The sequence below is a fragment of the Barbus barbus genome (genome assembly GCF_936440315.1).
Source record: "Barbus barbus genome assembly, chromosome: 12".
In the NCBI taxonomy this organism is placed as follows: Eukaryota; Metazoa; Chordata; class Actinopteri; order Cypriniformes; family Cyprinidae; genus Barbus; species Barbus barbus.
In genome coordinates, this window is record NC_136740.1 from 30374689 (window position 1) to 30392528 (window position 17840).

At 36.3% G+C, this 17840-nt stretch overlaps 1 protein-coding gene across 4 annotated transcripts in view; it reads right to left on the reverse strand.

Moving 5' to 3' along the window:
- Window positions 1-6048: 6048 nt before the first annotated feature.
- LOC306877901 (protein argonaute-3) overlaps window positions 6049-17840 on the reverse strand; it is a 42111-nt gene continuing 30319 nt past the window's right edge. For 3 of the 4 annotated variants that reach the window (XM_079429935.1, XM_079429933.1, XM_079429932.1), the window contains 9 exons: window positions 17527-17660; window positions 14641-14825; window positions 14407-14566; window positions 12882-12972; window positions 11588-11782; window positions 11376-11510; window positions 10181-10282; window positions 9303-9502; window positions 7965-8187 (listed from right to left, as the gene is read on the reverse strand). In XM_079429935.1, coding sequence (XP_079286061.1) covers window positions 8079-8187; window positions 9303-9502; window positions 10181-10282; window positions 11376-11510; window positions 11588-11782; window positions 12882-12972; window positions 14407-14566; window positions 14641-14825; window positions 17527-17660 — 1311 coding nt within the window. In that variant the 3' untranslated portion in view covers window positions 7965-8078. Of the gene's footprint in view, window positions 8188-9302; window positions 9503-10180; window positions 10283-11375; window positions 11511-11587; window positions 11783-12881; window positions 12973-14406; window positions 14567-14640; window positions 14826-17526; window positions 17661-17840 lie in introns of all 4 variants that reach the window. The other variant, XM_079429934.1, reaches the window with a different exon arrangement.

A 17840-nucleotide genomic window follows, 5' to 3' on the forward strand; every position in this document is an offset into this window, starting at 1 on the left:
AGCATAATGAGCTCTTTTGTATTCCATAATTACGAAGTCAACATTCGGCATGTTCACAAATGGGCAAGACGTGATTTTAGATCTGTGTTCTCTAACATACCCTCATTCCTGCTCTTTAATAATCGGCTTTCATCTCATCTCTTGTTCTGGTCCTGTATCCGCCGTGTCACTACTATACACTTTATGTTCTTCAGATGGAAAGCTGTCGTACATTCACGCTCTTTTCTCAGCGCACAATAGCTTATTGCCAACAAGAAGAGCATAAAATGTCAGAGTCCCGGAGGAGCGTTAATCTGCTTTGATATTCTTCCAGAGACGAAAGAGCAAAGTTTGCATTCAGCCAATTATCGGTATAGAATCGGATACAGAAATCACCCAAGTTCAGCCTGATGTGGCTTTCGTGATGCGCTGAGGTCAGGTGAGATGAGATGAGACGAGAGTATCACGATTCATCACAGCACACATTACAGGCCTTAAAGGGACACTGGCAAAAAATGAAGTCTCTGGGTCACTTTATCCATCAGTGACAGGACTTTAATATCGGCTGCTAAAGTTCAGACTATTACTGAGTGATTTATACAGCATCTCATATTTCATAATAGTTTGATTTGTGTGGTCTTGTCAACTTAAACTATTAAATAAAGCTGAAATCAAATAAAATATTGGAAAACCTAAATGCAAATCGAGTAACACTTACAATGCCTTTATGCAATGAAAACATCATGTGTTTTCATTATTGTAACCAAAGTTAAAATGCATTAACTATTTGCATCTGAAACTGGTTGTTTGTCATGTTTTAATGCATTGTACTTTATAAATGTGTTAATGAAAAGAGTTGCAGTTATTCATGAGATCATATTATACATTGCATACCTTATTATAAGGTGCATTACAAGACAAAATCCATGCATTTTAAATACTTTCATAATGCATTATATAGAAAGGCTTTGAGTAAATTGTTAGAAATGTTGCGTTGGCATTAACTCAATAAGTTGAAGTGATAAAATTACTAAAATAAAAACTTAAATTAATGAACTGAATGAATAAGCCATTTCTATCTCTCATCATCTATAACTGCAACAGCATTTTAATATCTGCTGCTGAAGTTCAGACTATTATCTTGTGTGATTTACTGCATGCATCATTTCATCTCAATCTTTAATAAATTAGAAATATTAGATTACAATTTGAAAACAAAGAAAAAAATTTGAAATAGCGGCTTGTCAACTAACTCAAATACAATAAGATGTAGTGCTAAAATTACTAAAAATATAAACATTTATATACTACAAATAGAGCTGCAATAAAATTTAAATATTACAAGAAAATGTGATTGTTTCTAATTAGAAAAAAAAACAATCTCAGAACAAGTTGCATAGGCAACAAACTCAAAACAAGTTAAAGTGCTAAAATGACTAAAATTAAAATAAAAACAAAGCTGAATAGAAATATGCAATTAAAAAAAATGACAAAAACAAAATTACAAAAATTTTATGAAAGAAACGAATTAAAATAAATTCAGTATATATATATATATATATATATATATATATATATATATATATATATATATATATATTTAAAAGATGTCAAATAAATAATAGTAAGAGAACACTGGTTATTATATGCACTGATTTACTAAATTCTCTGTATTCCACTGTGCAATGCCCTTGACCCTGACCTTACAGTTTTCATTTAATGTATCATTATCCATTCATTATTTGATGCAGCCGAAAGATAAAATGTCAGAACACAAAATTGGATAGAATATGAAGAAAATAATTAATTTAAAAAACTGGGCGACATTTTTTTTTTTTGTTAACTTTTGTTGCAGTTTGCGCAAAAAAGAAAAGTAGAATGTAGTGTGTACTATGCAGTATGCAGTGAGCTAGTCCTCTAATCTGAACACGGCCATTCTTTGACCAGACAGCCAAGAGTGGAGACATTTTACACTCAATAACATTAAGAAACAAATGCAAAAATGTCCTTTAAGTCTAATATTAATAGTGGACATCAAGAAATGCTTGTTAACTGTTTCTTTTGGCCCATTCTGTAGATGTAGAAGAGGTGGTACATCCACATACATTACATCCAAACCATGACACAAAATCAATGCCGTGATTCAATCGGCAGTGCAACGGACAAAACGAACAGAGCCAATAAACGCCAGGTCTGTGTTTCAAAAGCAAAGCTTTTTATTGCAAGTATTAGTGAAAGATACACTCCAAACTGAAGCAAAGCAACACTAAAAGGCCATTGATCTACAAAGAGAGTATTATTAAACAAAGAAAGACATTTCAAAGGAAAAGAAGCATCCCTTGGTACATTAGAGAGACTCTTTGCGAACACGGAGAGAGAGAGAGATGGGAGGACAGAGCCACGGAGATCGCAATGGCTCAACTTTGGCTCTTTCGTTAAGCATGGACGAGCGCGCGATGGAAGCCGCCGCACCGCCGCCGTCCTCTGGTACCAAGAGACGGCCGACGTGAGCGACGGAAACGGAGGATGGACAGACTCGCCGTACGTTTGCATCGGATGGTTCACAGTCCGTTTTTGGAATGCTGGAGCTTTGCGTTGCAGTAAACCGTTTTGTAAACATTTTTAGGAATCGACTCAAATCGGTCGGCGATTTGGGTGCAACTTCGTCCGGCGCTCGATGCCTCTGTCCTCCTGGAAAACGACAACATGACCGTTTGAAATACAGACAGCGGCCTCGTCTCCGAATCTCCAAGCGTCTCGCGACAGTTAGTGGTTTAAAAGAGAACCGAAATGCCGCACAGGGAGTTAGTTAGTATGCTTCTCTACGCACGACGAAGGCCTTTTGACAGACGTCTCAAGTCGAATCGGAAAAAAAACAAGAGTACAGTTAAGGCTGAGGCTCATATATTTTTATATATATATATTATATCTGAGTGGAATGGGACCCTCTCTGGCACGAAGACAATTGAACTCAAGCAAATGATGAAGGACAAATACCATGATCTGCTTCTCGACTCCATTTGTAAAGCACCGGACACATCCTTCCAGGGAAAAAACGTGTATGGCTAAGAGTTTAGCAGCTCTGGATGAAAACGATCAGCTTTTTATCTCTTCTTTTTGGAATAACAAAGTCAGTGTGGTTCTCCGTCCCGTAACGAGATGAGATGCGACGAGCCTCTTCGCTGGAGAGATGGACCGTCTCGACAGACAACTAGTCAAAGGTCAAGGAGGAAGTGACGTCATTGAACACTTCAGCCCACTCTGTGGTTGTGCTTGTGTGTGTGTATGCGTGTGTGTGTGTGTGAGAGAGAGAGAGGATGTCGAGGGCATCCGTTCGACACCCAACCCCCAAACTGGCCCCCCCCCGTAACTCTGCGGAGACTCCAGCCGCGTAAGCACTCCCTCAATAAATACACCATTAAATATTTCCCATATATATTTCCAATATATTAAAAGAAAAAAACAAAACAAACAAAACATTTAAATAGGACAACAAAATAAAAGTTGGCTCAATAAAAGAAGATAAAAAGATATGTGTTATGATTTAAAAACAACTTTTTTTTCTCTTACAATTAGACTTCTTAATCTAAAATTTTTAAGGATATTGTTGTCAGGCATTAGTCAAGCATTATACTGTAATCAAAGTAATATCTGGGCGAATCTCAAAAAAACATCCACCTCCAAGAACAAATAAGAAATTATATTTTGCATGAGGAAAATGAAGCCTGTTTTAACAACCAATATTTTTAGGGCATTATTTTCAAGACAATTAATCACATTTTTCCTAAAATTGAGCGTAATGTTATAATAATTTTTTGCATGAGAATTTAGAGAGGGGGAATGCATTTAATTGTCTTTATTTTCATGATACTTAAGCACAGTTTTTTTGTTTCTCAATAGTGATAGAATGATATCGACCAATAAGCATGAAGGAAAAGCAATGCAACAAATACAGTATAATTGTGATGCATAAATATATATCCATTTCAATATTAGAATAATTTTTTCACATTATAATAATGAGAATTTGGAGAGGGGGAATGTGTTAAATTGTCATAAAAATAGTCCCAAAAAGGCTTTATTTTCTTCATGCAAAATATAATAACTAATTTCTGTCGTTTTGTTGGAGTGTAGTACAACTAGAAATTATATTTTGCACAAGAAAAATGAAGCCTATTTTAACAACCAGTATTTTATTTATTTTTTCCAACAATTAACACATTTCCTCCCAGTTTTGAGCTATTTTGTACTTCCCAATGGCGATAGAATGACATTTACTGTATTATAAAAATGATCAATTGAGCATAAATGAAAAGTAACGCAACTAATATTAATACATAATATTTTTTGCATTACAATAATGAGAATTTTTTTGGGGGGTGGGGGGGGGTGCATTTCAATGTCACAATGCAAAATAAATAAAAAATAATCCAGTTCTTAACTTTCTTGCTTAATTTTCATTATGCAAAATATAACGCGTCTAGTGATGTTGGTGTGAAATGTGAACACGTTCTTTGGTGAGATTCACCCATTTGCAGTTTCTTTCACTAATAACATATGCAGCATACCAAGGTAAGTGAGGTGCAGTGTTTTGAGATCTCTCGTCGAGGTATATCCTCCTGGACCAACGGGCACCCATGTGACAAAATACAGGTCACCGGAGGGTCAAAACACATACTGTACGTGTATAGGTTTCTATGGGCCATTGCACATTGAGAGGGATCGATCAGCCAATGCAACACAAACAATAACATTTTTAAGCAGCCATAGTGAAGCCTGAAAAAGACGTCACCGGGGCCCTGTGTAAACCTTCGAAACGCGATTAACCTTCCCTCAGCAAAGATTTCAAGCACTAGAGAAATCTGGAGTACATGAAAAAAGGGGCTTATGGGCGGGGGGGGTTGGGAGCAAAGCACTGTGACTTTGTTTCCTTGTTTGGGTGGCAGTCTTTAAAGTGCTGTGCTAGGCTTTCCTGTCCAGGGTCAGGCCGTGTCATATGAGTGTCCGCTCTGCCCTATCTAAAGATAGCACTTTCACCTATATGAACGCTTCCATTGCATTGGTCCGGACTCCTAATACAGTATCTCAACCGTTTGCTCGTATACTTGGCATATATCGTCGTCATTATAATATCTGAATATACAAAGAGGCACCGTTACGAGCCTACCGATCGAGATAAAAACGTGTGTGTGTGTGTGTGTGTGTTTGCATGTGTGCAACACCTTCTTCAAGGTAAGAGTAAGACTAATATGCTCTTTGATTTCTCACTTTAGTCTCAGATTATTCAGCACCATCATGAGGAAAGGCACTTTCTATGAACTTTGAACTCGTGTTACGTTTTAGATCCTAAAAGAAGACCCTCCCAAAAGCTCTAAAATAAAAGATGAGACGAGAGGAGAGGAGAGGAGAAAATACATAGACTCTTTTGCTTCTAGCTTTCTGAATAACGGAAGCCACGTCAGGCAATGAACTCAATAAGTGTGCTACGAACCTACAACATCTGCTACCACAGTTACTGGCAAATACAAGACAAACACTCTTTGCAATCTTCGGTTAAAATGTACTGAGGCAAAACGAGTAGCAGCTTTAAAGGAATCGTTGGGCCAAAAATGAAAATTGCGTAATGGTTTTCTCACCCTCATGTTGTTTTTTGCAAAAAGCTGTTGACTTGTGCAACAAAAATGGACTGATTTTTACTACCAAGCTCCAAAATGAATCTACATCCCAAGCCATAACTTAACTTTAATATCCACAGATATCAGTTCATTTTGTTGCATGGAAAACAGCAGCTCGCATAGTTTTTTTTAAACTCACTAAAATCTCTTCAGCAGCAAAAAAAAAGTCATGCAACTTTGAGATAACTGTGGAAGTGAGTAGAAATGACAATTCATGATCATTTATAGCCAAACTATTCCTTTAAAGAGGCATTTCTTGCCAAAATAAGAGGCAAGGGTTAGTAAAATATATATATTTGAAGTTAAAACTACACAAAAATAAAATTGCATGACACCTCATCAAGATTGCTTCTGAAACTGACAGCTGTTTGGCATCCACACACAGACGGTTTTACTTCCAAGGCTCTGAAGCACTGATAAACCGTTTTATTCGGGAAGGTCAAATAAAAAAAGGTCACAATTTCAATAGCTGCTGTATCGATGCTCACTTAAACCACTTCTGATGGGCATAAAACATTCAAATTCGTTTCATTCGATTATTTGTAATTTAGAATTTATTTGATTGCATAAACTGCATTCTGGATTTTAAAGGGACTGAAATTGTAATTAAAAAAAACAAATTATGCATTAAAACCTTCCACTTTCTAGTGCTTCGTGCAATTGACCGTAATAGTTTTCGGACTGGCTACAGTGCTGTACCTTTCTATGCAATAAAATCAAATGCAAATCTATCAAACAAACAAACATACAAAACAACCAAATGTCAGTCCCGATGAGAAATTTCTCCTCAAGAGAGAAAAACATGCAACCAGCACCATTTATGCATCCCATGTTCCATCTTACACATTAAGTCTCTGACAATTGCTGATGCCGCCACGGGCCGCACCTAATAGCACCATGCATTACGCATTATTTAGTGCAGATTATCACCTTTAAACAGCGGGACATGCTTCAGATGGCACCCGACGCTCACTGCACCCTTCAAGTAAAATGCTATACTGACCCCTAGTGGCCCTCCAGTGAACGAGCACGAATCAGGTGCTGCCAGAGCTTCTCCTTGAACATGTGGCCCAGTCGGTCCCTGAAGCATGAACCCGCCGCCGGTCAGACTCGAACAAGTACAACAGCAGCGAAATCCTTTGAAACAGGCAGGGCAGTGAAAATCGAGACGTTGAAACCGTGAGATTTGTTTTTTAAGGCCGTACAGTCAAACGTGGTCGCAACTGTGCCCTTGGTTAGACTAAATGAGGTGCGCTTGTTCCGCTTCTGACCTCCCAACATCATGCATTTCTAGCAGGCACTTGTTAACACACGACAGTCAATCGTCAGGAAACGCTGCTGTACTTTCACCAAACATAAACTATAAAAGTGCCAAACATGCACACCTCCATCTTAAAAAACCAACCGCAATGTCCATCGCGCGCTTTCGGATGCCCCCCCCCCCCCCCCAATCGCACACAGAGTCTTTGCACAGGAGGTATTCTCATCCTGCTAATGGATTATTGCACTAAACTATCTATGATCGGTCACATAACACGGACTATGGTTTTTAAATGGAGACAAAGTGCAGGAGGGAAGCGAACAAGACAAATCTGCTAGGAGCTGCGTTTCATCGAGACAAATAAATATTGGAAGGAATTCGGGTGTTAAAAACAAGAAAAAGCATCAAAACATGATCACTTTGCGTTGTAGTACATGAAAGCTAGAGCGTAAATTTGCTTTAAAAAATCCAACGGTCAGCCTTCTGCCCCCCGGCGGGGTATGTCATAAAGGACTTTACGCTCGGCAATGGCACTTCTCTAACAATAAAAGCTTGTTTTTCTGTTTTAAACACTAACGCACAATTGGTTCTTCACGACTGACACTTTAACACGTAGTTAAGTCACCATTGGCTACAAAAATAATTGAGAACGGGAGGAAAGTACATTGCTAGTGTGAGCGCCTCAATCCGCAGGCGCTCCCCGAAACTTCCTTTCTTCCGGACTCAGTCTTTCCATTCGCTTCCATTCCAATCTCATTTGGGGGGGGGGGGGGGGGGGGGGCAATGAGGGGCAAAAGTGCTGTTAGACAACGTTGAGGTACAAGGCGTGACAGGCAGGGAAAGTAATTAAACGTTACGTCTACATACAGGAAGAGGAGTGGGGACATAGATGGGCTTCCCTTTTGGTTTGGGTTTTGGAGGGGATATGACAGAACGGCCTCAGTTGGCTGGTTTAATATTGCATAATAGTGCTGAGGTCCACGTGTGGAATTAAAGCAGGCCTTCCTCATCTTGCTGCACAGTGTCGGGGCGGGCCGCGCTTCCATCGCCACAGGGATCGACCCACAGGGACGCACAGGCTTCTGGGATGTGTGACGGCGTGTGTATGCGGTTGTCGGGTTTGTGTGCGTGACTAGTCGAACGTGGGATGGATGTGAGCTGGCTTAGGCAAAGTACATGGTCCTCAGGGTGTCGTGGTGAATCTGCACAGCTTTGGCCAGAGCCTGGGGATCCCGGCCGTTACTCTGTCCGGAGACGTGGCTTCCCTCAGCACTGAGAGAGACAAGAGCGAGCAGGGTTATTAGAGTTTCCTACACCCACAAAAAAACATTTTCCTTACTTAATCAAATCTATTTTTTTTTTTTTATGACATGTAAAAAAAAATAAAAAATATTTACAAATATATTTTTAGTTAGTTGCCAAGGCAACATTTCTCATTTTTATTTAGTTTTTTTTTATCATTTTTTTGTGAAAACTATAATTTTATCTCAATGATAAAATAACACTGCAAGGAGATTGCATTACAGAAACCTTAAGCGATCACAGAACACAACACAAAATGATCAAAATGTAGATTTTTTTCCGATCTGGCATAATTTGCAATTTAGGACAAAAAAAATTGCAAAATTTATAATACTGAAAAAATGGCTTTTTGATTTTACTAAATGTTTTAAGGCAAGTGGTTACATATAATTGAAGTTATCTTCATTTTAAACTAGGGTTATTAGAGTTAACTAAAATTGAAATTAAAACCATAAAAAAACTATTTCATTACTTGAAGAAAAATAAACATAAACTGAAATATAACAAAAACGTTATTTCAGCTAGTTGACCAGACCTGCAACATTTCATTTTAATTTAGTTTAGCTTAACATACTAAAATAACTAATACTGAAATACAAATTAATAAAAGCGATAGACATAAAAACACTAAACTACTAAAAATTACTAAAACTTTAGAACTGAATGAAAACAGTTGAAAATATAAAACTAACTGATTCAAAATATTTTAAAATATCTTTTTTTTTTATTAATTATTAGATTGTAGTCTTAATAATAAATGTTGTTATTTCATCAACTATATTGAGTAGATTCCAGTATATTCAATTCAATTAACAATGGTAACCACAAAACGTGAACATAACTCTTTTCAAACATAACTGAACATTAAACATTAACAGGTCTTTTCCTTCACCCAAAAAGACAAAAAATAACACTTAATTTCAACATTTACTCTCCTGATCCTGCAATATGCAAAGCATGCTGGGAGTTAACAACTTGTGGTCTAATTCACCTAACAATACCAACTTTTCTTTTTTTTTAGCTATATCCCCAGTAACAGTACCATTCTAGGACAATGCACCAGATTTGGGTCTTGGCACACACACCTGTCGTGTTCTTTGTCCACCAAGTGGTACCGCGCACGGAAGGCCACCAGGTGGGCGTAGTAGGCTGGCGCAGGGATGGAGACGGAGCGGGTACAGCGCACATACGTGTGGCACAACTGGTAAGTTAGCAGCTGGAACTCATCAGCAGTGAAGCAGTTGTCGTCCCACAGGACATGGTAGTGGGAGGGTCGGCTAGTGCCCTGAGGAGAGGAAGACAAAGAAAAGAGGAAGAGGAGTCAAACTCACACCGAATGCTCAAGGTACGCTTTCAAAAACATCTTGTACAATACTGTAGCTTGATCAGACTGACAGGGCTGTCGCATTAGGATGGTTTTTTGTGACTATCAAAAAAAGAAATTATATTTAGCAAAAACAATATATATATATTTTTTGCATTGTAACATTTTCTCTCACAATTCAGATTTGTTTTCTTGTAATTCTGAGAAAAACTGTGAGATATAAACTCACAACTCTGAAAATACAAATCCCAGTAGTGAGACATTTACAAAAAAGTCAAGTTTGTTTCTGCCACAAATACTGAGTTTGTCACAATTCTGAGAACAAAGTCTGAAATGTGAAATTAAAAAAGCTTCCATTCATTTAAACTTTTTTCTCTCTCTAAAATTCCTATTATAATGCGTCAAGAGATTTTTCTTTTGAGTTTTTTGGAGTAATTTTGTGTCATTCACCCATTATACTCAAGACTGGATGCCTGTACTGGATTACATGAATGATTCACGCTGCTAAATCCAAATCTGCGTGCAAAATCATTTGTCGAGTGAACAAGGAGGCATTTTACACACAACTCCAGACCAGCGGGCAGCTTAAAAGGCAGGAGGAAGAGACATTTCGGGCCATGAAAATGTGTTTGTCTGTACCTGTATTCCAGCATGACTGCAGAGGTAAAAGTCAAACTCGTAGGGGTGTGTGATATCCGTGTCGACTGTCGTACCAGCAGGAATGTTTCCGCTGCGACCCACCTGTGGAGGAAATAAACAGAGTCATTTAAAGAATGCAATCAATGCCAAAATGATGTTTTCAAAAAAGGTGCAACCTTTAGGTTTGCCTCATAGTCTGAAAACACTTCAACAGATGACATTCCAGAGTTTTTAATAAACTCTCCTTAATCTGACCTAGGTATTCTGTTTACTGCAATTTATAACTTACTCGGGATGGGTATTTTAGATCGAGTACCTTGAGCACTCGACAGATAAACTGCAACAGGTGTTGATAAAACCACTGTATTAACAGTGTATTAAAATTAAAGTTTTAAAATAGCTTTTTATAAAGCATTTTCAGACACTACTATATGCTCTTCTACTTGTATAAAACCAGTAGTGTCATGATTAACTAATAGTTTTTGTTAACTGAAATAGTGTTGAAATATAATAACATAAATATTAGATTGAAAATCACGCATAAAAATAACAACATTAACAACTAAAATATAAACTTCAACTTGTTTTATTTCAGCTAATTGCCAAGGCAACATTTCTCTTTTTCATTCAGTTTAAAATAAACTAAAAATGAAAAAAACTATACATATTTAAAACAAAAACACTTTAACCAAAATGAAAATTAAATAAGAACATATAAAAAACTAAAATTGATTCTAAATATTAATAAATACTATAATAGTCTCTCAATGATACTAAAAAAAAAAGCCCTGAAAAAAATTAAATAGTAAAAATGACAAAAGCACACAAAAGACTTTACCACAACTAAAGTTAATGAAAACTGAACAAATAAAAATAAATGCCAATTCAAAATATTAATAAATACTACATAAATAATACTAAAATATCACTAGTAAGTAGAAATCCTGTGTGTCAGCACTTATTGAGGTCCCTTTTTGGCACACTTGTGTATACAGCAGCTGTTAGGGGCTTTAGCATTCAGTGTCATGCATTCTTCATTGTTTTCACGACTGATACTTCCTGTCACTTCTGTGAACTCGTGTACTATGCATCTGAAGTCTCACAATCATAAGCCTTCTTTCATCATAATTTTAGATTAATCTGACTCCCCAGAGGCCCTTGAACAGGCCGCAGGAGCGTCAGGTGGCACACTCACCCTCTCGTTGCGATCGGCACAGAAGAGGCGCGTGTGGTGGCGTTTCTGCACCACTATGTATGTGATGCCGGGCTGGTAATCCTTCTCCAGACTGATACAGGCCTCTCGAATGGCCAGCAGCTCATAATACAACACCTATGAGCAGAAACAGGATCAAGTTTTATTTTTAAGTTAACCGGAAATGATTCTCTTTGTGATAAACCACTATATACCTGTCTAAACTGGCCCTCAGACACACCGTCCCTGTAGAAGATGATTCTGGTGGGTTTGTAGCGAGTGGACTTGTAGAACTGAATGAGTAACTCTCGCACCATAGAGGCCAAGTCCTGAATCACTTCCTGTCTGGGCCGCTGGACGCGCACAGTAGCGCAGTACCTGCTGGGATGAGCGTCCATACTGCCCACCACCTATACACACATGCAGGAAGGTACATTTTATAGTCATGATGTTAGTTAATGTTATAATATATAGTCAAACCAAAAAATTTTCAGACACCAGATATAATTCTGGTTCAATAATGCTGCAGCTAGATTTCTAACTGGAGTCTGCAAACATCAACATGTTACTCCTATTTTAATAGCACTAAATCTGTTGCCAGTATGTCATACATTTGATTTCAAAATATTGATGTTTGTTTTTAAATCTTTAAATGGTCTTGCAGCCTCCTACCAATCTGAACACATCAGGCAGGTGACTACGGTCCACAAACAGTTACTCTCTAGCTCAGCCTCGAAGAGGGCATCGTGCGTTTGCTGTTTGTTGAACCTAGGCTCTGGAATAGCCTTCCCTTTTATGGGAGATCCCTGTCCTCTGTACATGAGTTTAAATCGAAGTTAAAGTCTCATCTTCTGGCCTGAGCAACTCTTAATTATGTTTTATTCTCATTATGTCTCATTGCTTGCTTTCTTTATTATCTTGTATGTTAGTTTTATACTCTGTGAAGCACAGTGGTCAACTCCTGTTGTGTTTATTTGTGTTATATAAATAACTGAAATTAACTTTTTTTTTTTTTTACTAGTGGGTGCAGGACACTATAGTTCATTTATGCAAGTAAGGATAGCAAAATAAAGTAAACTGTGATATATTATACCCAAAAAAATCTTAATACAATGGACTACCAGTAAAATTGAGAAAAAAAAATTGGGACCAAAATTATGTTTTGCTAAAGTGTTTTTTCTTTAATTGCTAATGCAAACTTTTTCCACCACAGACAGAACATAATTAAGCATTGCTTGCTAATTGGGTGAGCTATATTGGTATCATCTAATTGTGTTCTTAAATTTACCAGCTGACAGCTATTCAACCGAACTCATTACATACCTTTCTATCAAAGTTATCTGACATTATCAAGATCAATTTGTTCTGAGGTCTTGTCATATTTAATGACCATTTTCCAAACTATAGCAAATAAACTGTGATAATGTGAGAAATGTTGAAGGTGTTGAAATTTTGGTTTGACTGTACATAATGTATCTGTTATATCATTCAGCTCTAAGCGACACTGACCGCTGCAATGGAGGGTTTCTTCCCGTCTCCTGCAGGTGGATGCGTCACATCTGCCCCCAGAAAGATGACTGGCTGCTGAAACACTGACGGCCTGAGAAACAGCACACACACAAACACACTACATTAGTTAAGAGTTCATGAGCCATATTTAACAACATCACAAACCGGCTATAAGCAATGTTGTATAATACTGTGTAGGATAGTGTCTACAAATCAGCTTTGTCTGTAAATAATATAGTCAATAAATCAGGGTTTCCCAAAAGGAGGGTTTATGAATGAACTGCAGGGATTTATCAAATAGAAAGTAAAATGAAACCAGTGCTACACCAAAATAAAAGCTAGAAGATTTGAATTGTTAAAATATTGAGGGTTTGAATATTTGAAAGTTTTAACTTGTAGTCTAAAATTAAATTATAAACATTTTCAACTAATATGCTACATTCTTTATTTTTAAAGAGTTAAAGTTAGTACTATACTATCTAATAATAATAACAACAACCAGTATTTTGCTAAAATAAAAGCTAAATGATTTGTAATGTTAGGATTGAGGGGTTTAATATTTGAAAGTTAAGTATTTAAGACAAATAGTAGCATTGTAACTTGTCAAATAAAATGATCATCATCAAATATTCATTTTGTTTTTTTAACAGTAACAGCTTACATTCCTTTACCGAGATAAAGCTACAACAACAATAATAATTCCACGATAGATAGATAGATAGATAGATAGATAGATAGATAGATAGATAGATAGATAGATAGATAGATAGATAGATAGATAGATAGATAGATAGATAGATAGATAGATAGATAGATAGATAGATAGAGAGAGAGAGAGAGGATTTGAAATGTTAAAAGCTTAAGAGTTTTAACATTTCAAATAATTTAAGACATAAATACTAGTATTTTACCTTGTATTAAAATACCAATAGCAAAATAGAATTCTCAGATTTTTTACTTTATTAGCCTATATTTCTGTCTTCGTTTTTTTAATTAAAGATACTATATAACAACAACTAGTATTTCACCAAAATAAAGGTTAGAGGATTTGAAAGGTGTAGTCTAAAATATTGTAATTATCAAATATTCTTTTTTTATTTTACAATACAAACTGTAATTTCCAACAGTAATCACTTATATTTTTGTCTTCATTTTTATAGTTAAAACTACCATTTAATAATAATAATAATAATAATAATAATAAACAACTTCTTCTGGCCAAGTCATTCATCTCTATATAATATTAAAACAAAAACGTAAATGCAATACTTATCTGTTTACTTGTATGTCTTTTAATCAATAAATGACATCAGAGAACTGTCATGCAAATGTGATAAATTATTGAAATATTAAACTTCAATCAAATATTTGCTTGAAGTCCCACTGAGGTTTTATGTCAAAAAAGTTTGAGAATGCATGCAATAAATGATAATGATTATTGTTATCAGCTGCCTGTTTAAAAACGAACAGAAGAGCAGATCCGTTTATGTTCTGTCAAAGTAAGGCTGAAAATGCAGTTACAAACCGTTGATGCGGCACCAGGATGTTGTTGATGCCGCCGAGTTTGACGTTGATTTTGAGGCAGAGGTTGGAGAGCGTCTGCGGCGAGGTTTTCACCACGTTCTTCACCTGAACACACTGAGTGGCCATTCCTAGAAGAGTGTCTCCCACACGCTTCACCTCCGCTGCACAGATCAAACATGTGTTCATTAGTCTGAGGGTGTTTGCAGGAGGCCGGCTCTGTGTGGGCCGTTCTTACCGTAGACGGGTGTTTTTCCAGGCAGGATGACGATGATGAGCTGCAGTCCGGAGTAGGTGTTCTTCAGGTGTCTGAACATGGGCTCCACGCTGTCAGCTCCCTGTGCGTACTTACAGAAACACGGCTGACCCTGGATCGGCATCCCAGCGTCCTTTGAGATCTTACGCAGCTGGTCCGTGAAACCCCTGTGAGGAGAAACATCTAAGTTAGAGGTGTGCGATATGACTATTTTTGATCGTGGACGATAAAAACGTCTCCACGATCTGCTTTTGAAGAAATATCGTAGTATCGTGCTACAGCGCAAATACAGTTCTGGCGCCTCCGTCTCTATATACTGTACAACACGACATACAGCAGTAGAGTTACTCTGACAGGACACTGCACTTATTCGCGATCGCAAAAGTACATTATTTGCACACAAGCCTTGCTGGTTAAATGTTTGATTCGTGCGCTGGTCTGACGTGCTCTTTTTCTGAGCGCATATACACCTGAAGCACGCACTAAAAAGCCTGTCTAACAGCGCCTGATTACTCAACTAACTTATTTTTTATGCTAATACTGTCAAAACACACACGGTTTACATACAGACTCAGTTGGTTATCTCTAAAATGAAAGTAAATAGTTAAGAGAGAAACGGATGCATGCCTGTATATTAGATGCGTGCAGGTCTTAAAGGGACAGGACACTAAACATGCTGTCGACTGTCATTAAAGGGATAGTTCACCCTAAAATGTAATTTCTGTCATTATTTACTCACTCACATGTTGTCCCAAACCTCTATTAATTTCTTGTGCTGAACCCAAAAGAAGATATTTTGAAGAATGAGGGTAACCAAACAGTTGCTGGTCTACATTGACTTTGATAGCAGGAAAGAAAATCCTATGGAAGTCACTGAGGACCAGCAACTGTTTGGTTTTCCACCTTCTTCAAAATAGCATTTATGTTCAGCAGCAGAAAGAAACTCATTCAGGTTTAAAACAACTTTTGAGTAAATGATGGTATAAAAATAAAACATTATGACAGAATTGACAGACAGATGACAGAATATTTATTTGTGGGGGAACTATTAATTTAACGTTAATAAAACAACAAACGCAAAGAGAAAAATCACTCACTATTCTTGACTGAAAAACGTTAATACAGTTGCTTTAGGAATCAGTCTATCTAGTGTTTTATTTTTATACTTGTTCATTCAATTTCTTTGAATGCTCTGCTAAATACACCTATTGTACCTGAAAATAAAGCACTGTTTGTTTTATTTGTATATTATGTGTATTTGTAATGTGTATCTTTGTTCTTATTTATTAATAAGAAAGATAAAATAATGACAAAGATTTTTATCTTCGCCCACTTTGGCCTAAATATCTGCCATGTCTTTTTTGTTTGTTTTTTGTTACCTTAAAAGGCTTTGTATTTCTAGTTTGGCTGTAATGCTCAGACAACTTGTAAAACCAAAATAGTAAAACCAACATGACAAAGAATCGTGATAAAAGCGTGATAATTCAAGAAAAAAGAAATTGTGATATTATATTTTTTCCATATCGCCCACCCCTAATCTAAGTGTTGAATGTACTGCACTGATGATAAACCCAAAACCACAATACTGCTTAGTGCAATTATCAAATCATCAAGACTGCGATTTAATTCATAAGTATATGCACTGCGTGTTTTAGAGTGAAGCACTGCTTTGTGTTCATACCTCCTTGTGGTTTTGCATCAAAATATAAAAGAATTTAATTAAAATAAAATTACAATATAAAAATTATATAATTTTTCTGAATGCTCCTTTTTTATTTTACAGTTAAGTATTGTAATTTATTTATTTCGTATTTTTACTTATTTAGTGTATCTTTGAAATAGTTTTTTTCTTAAATGTATTTTATTATTATTATTATTTATTGTGACGAGTGGGGCAGGGCCGGTGCGGTTTAATGATAATGAGCGACACCTGCGCCACTCACCGTCTCGAGTCCCACGGAGGAGCTCCGGGAGGATAAGAGGAGGAGTGACCACAGCGCACCAGGCCTAGACTTTATTTTGTGTTTTGTGTGCGGCGAGGGACTGCCACTTTACTTTTGTTTTGTGTTTGTCTATTTTGATTATTCAATTATTTGAATGTTCACCGGTTCCCACCTCCTACTTCCCATATCTACGAACTGTGTTACATTTATAATATCATTATATTAGTTTTCTTATACACTCAACTTATTTATTGTACAGTGAAATATTACAATAGTAACATTTTTTTTAGTAATTTAATATATATATTTAGTATTTTTACTTTTTTTTTTTTACTAATTTTAAATACATGTTCATATTGTCTTATTTATATTATTATATATAGCATTATTGTTATTATTATTCTATTAAAACATATTATCCTTATTTTAATTCTTGATTTATTTTACAGTGAAATACAGTATTACAATAGCAACATTTCTTATTTTTATTTAGTAATTTCTAATTATTCAGTATATTTCAAAAAATTATTATTATTATATTTTCTTAAGTAAATTTTTTATTTTACAGTGAACTATTACAATAGTAACATTTCCTATTTTGTTTTAAATTTCATTAAGTAATTTTATTACAAAAGTAATGCGTTTTAATTTTTTTTATTATTTTGCTATTAATACTACTACTACTACTGATAATAATAATAATAATAATAATATAAGTATTATTTTATAGCCATGCTGATATTTATATATTTATTTTATGAAATTTTGGCCAAATTATGCAGCCCTGCAAACAAACAAACAGTAACAAACCTGGAACCGCATTTTAAAATCACAATCGCAATTTATTAGAAAAATTGCAATCAGATTTTCCCTTTTATCCAGGAAGCAAGCCAGCATTGACAGTCAGTATGCTGTGGCGTCTTACTTGAGGATCTCTTCTCTGCACTGTCTCTGTGTGGCGAAGCAGGCGATGGCCCACATCTTGATCTCCACGCCGGTGTGGAACTGTTTCCCTCTCATGTCCCAAACTCCATGGCTGGGTGTGGCTACAGTGCGGTTCTGTAACGACAGCTCACGGTTGATCTGCTGCACAGGACGTGTGAGAGCACAAACACAACAGCATACATCTAAAACTGCCTCTGACACTGAACATGAGAGGAACTCATGAAACTGCCTAGTGACTGAACTCAAAGAACATTTCACAAAACAAGCCTGCATATAGGGAAGATCTGAGACAAT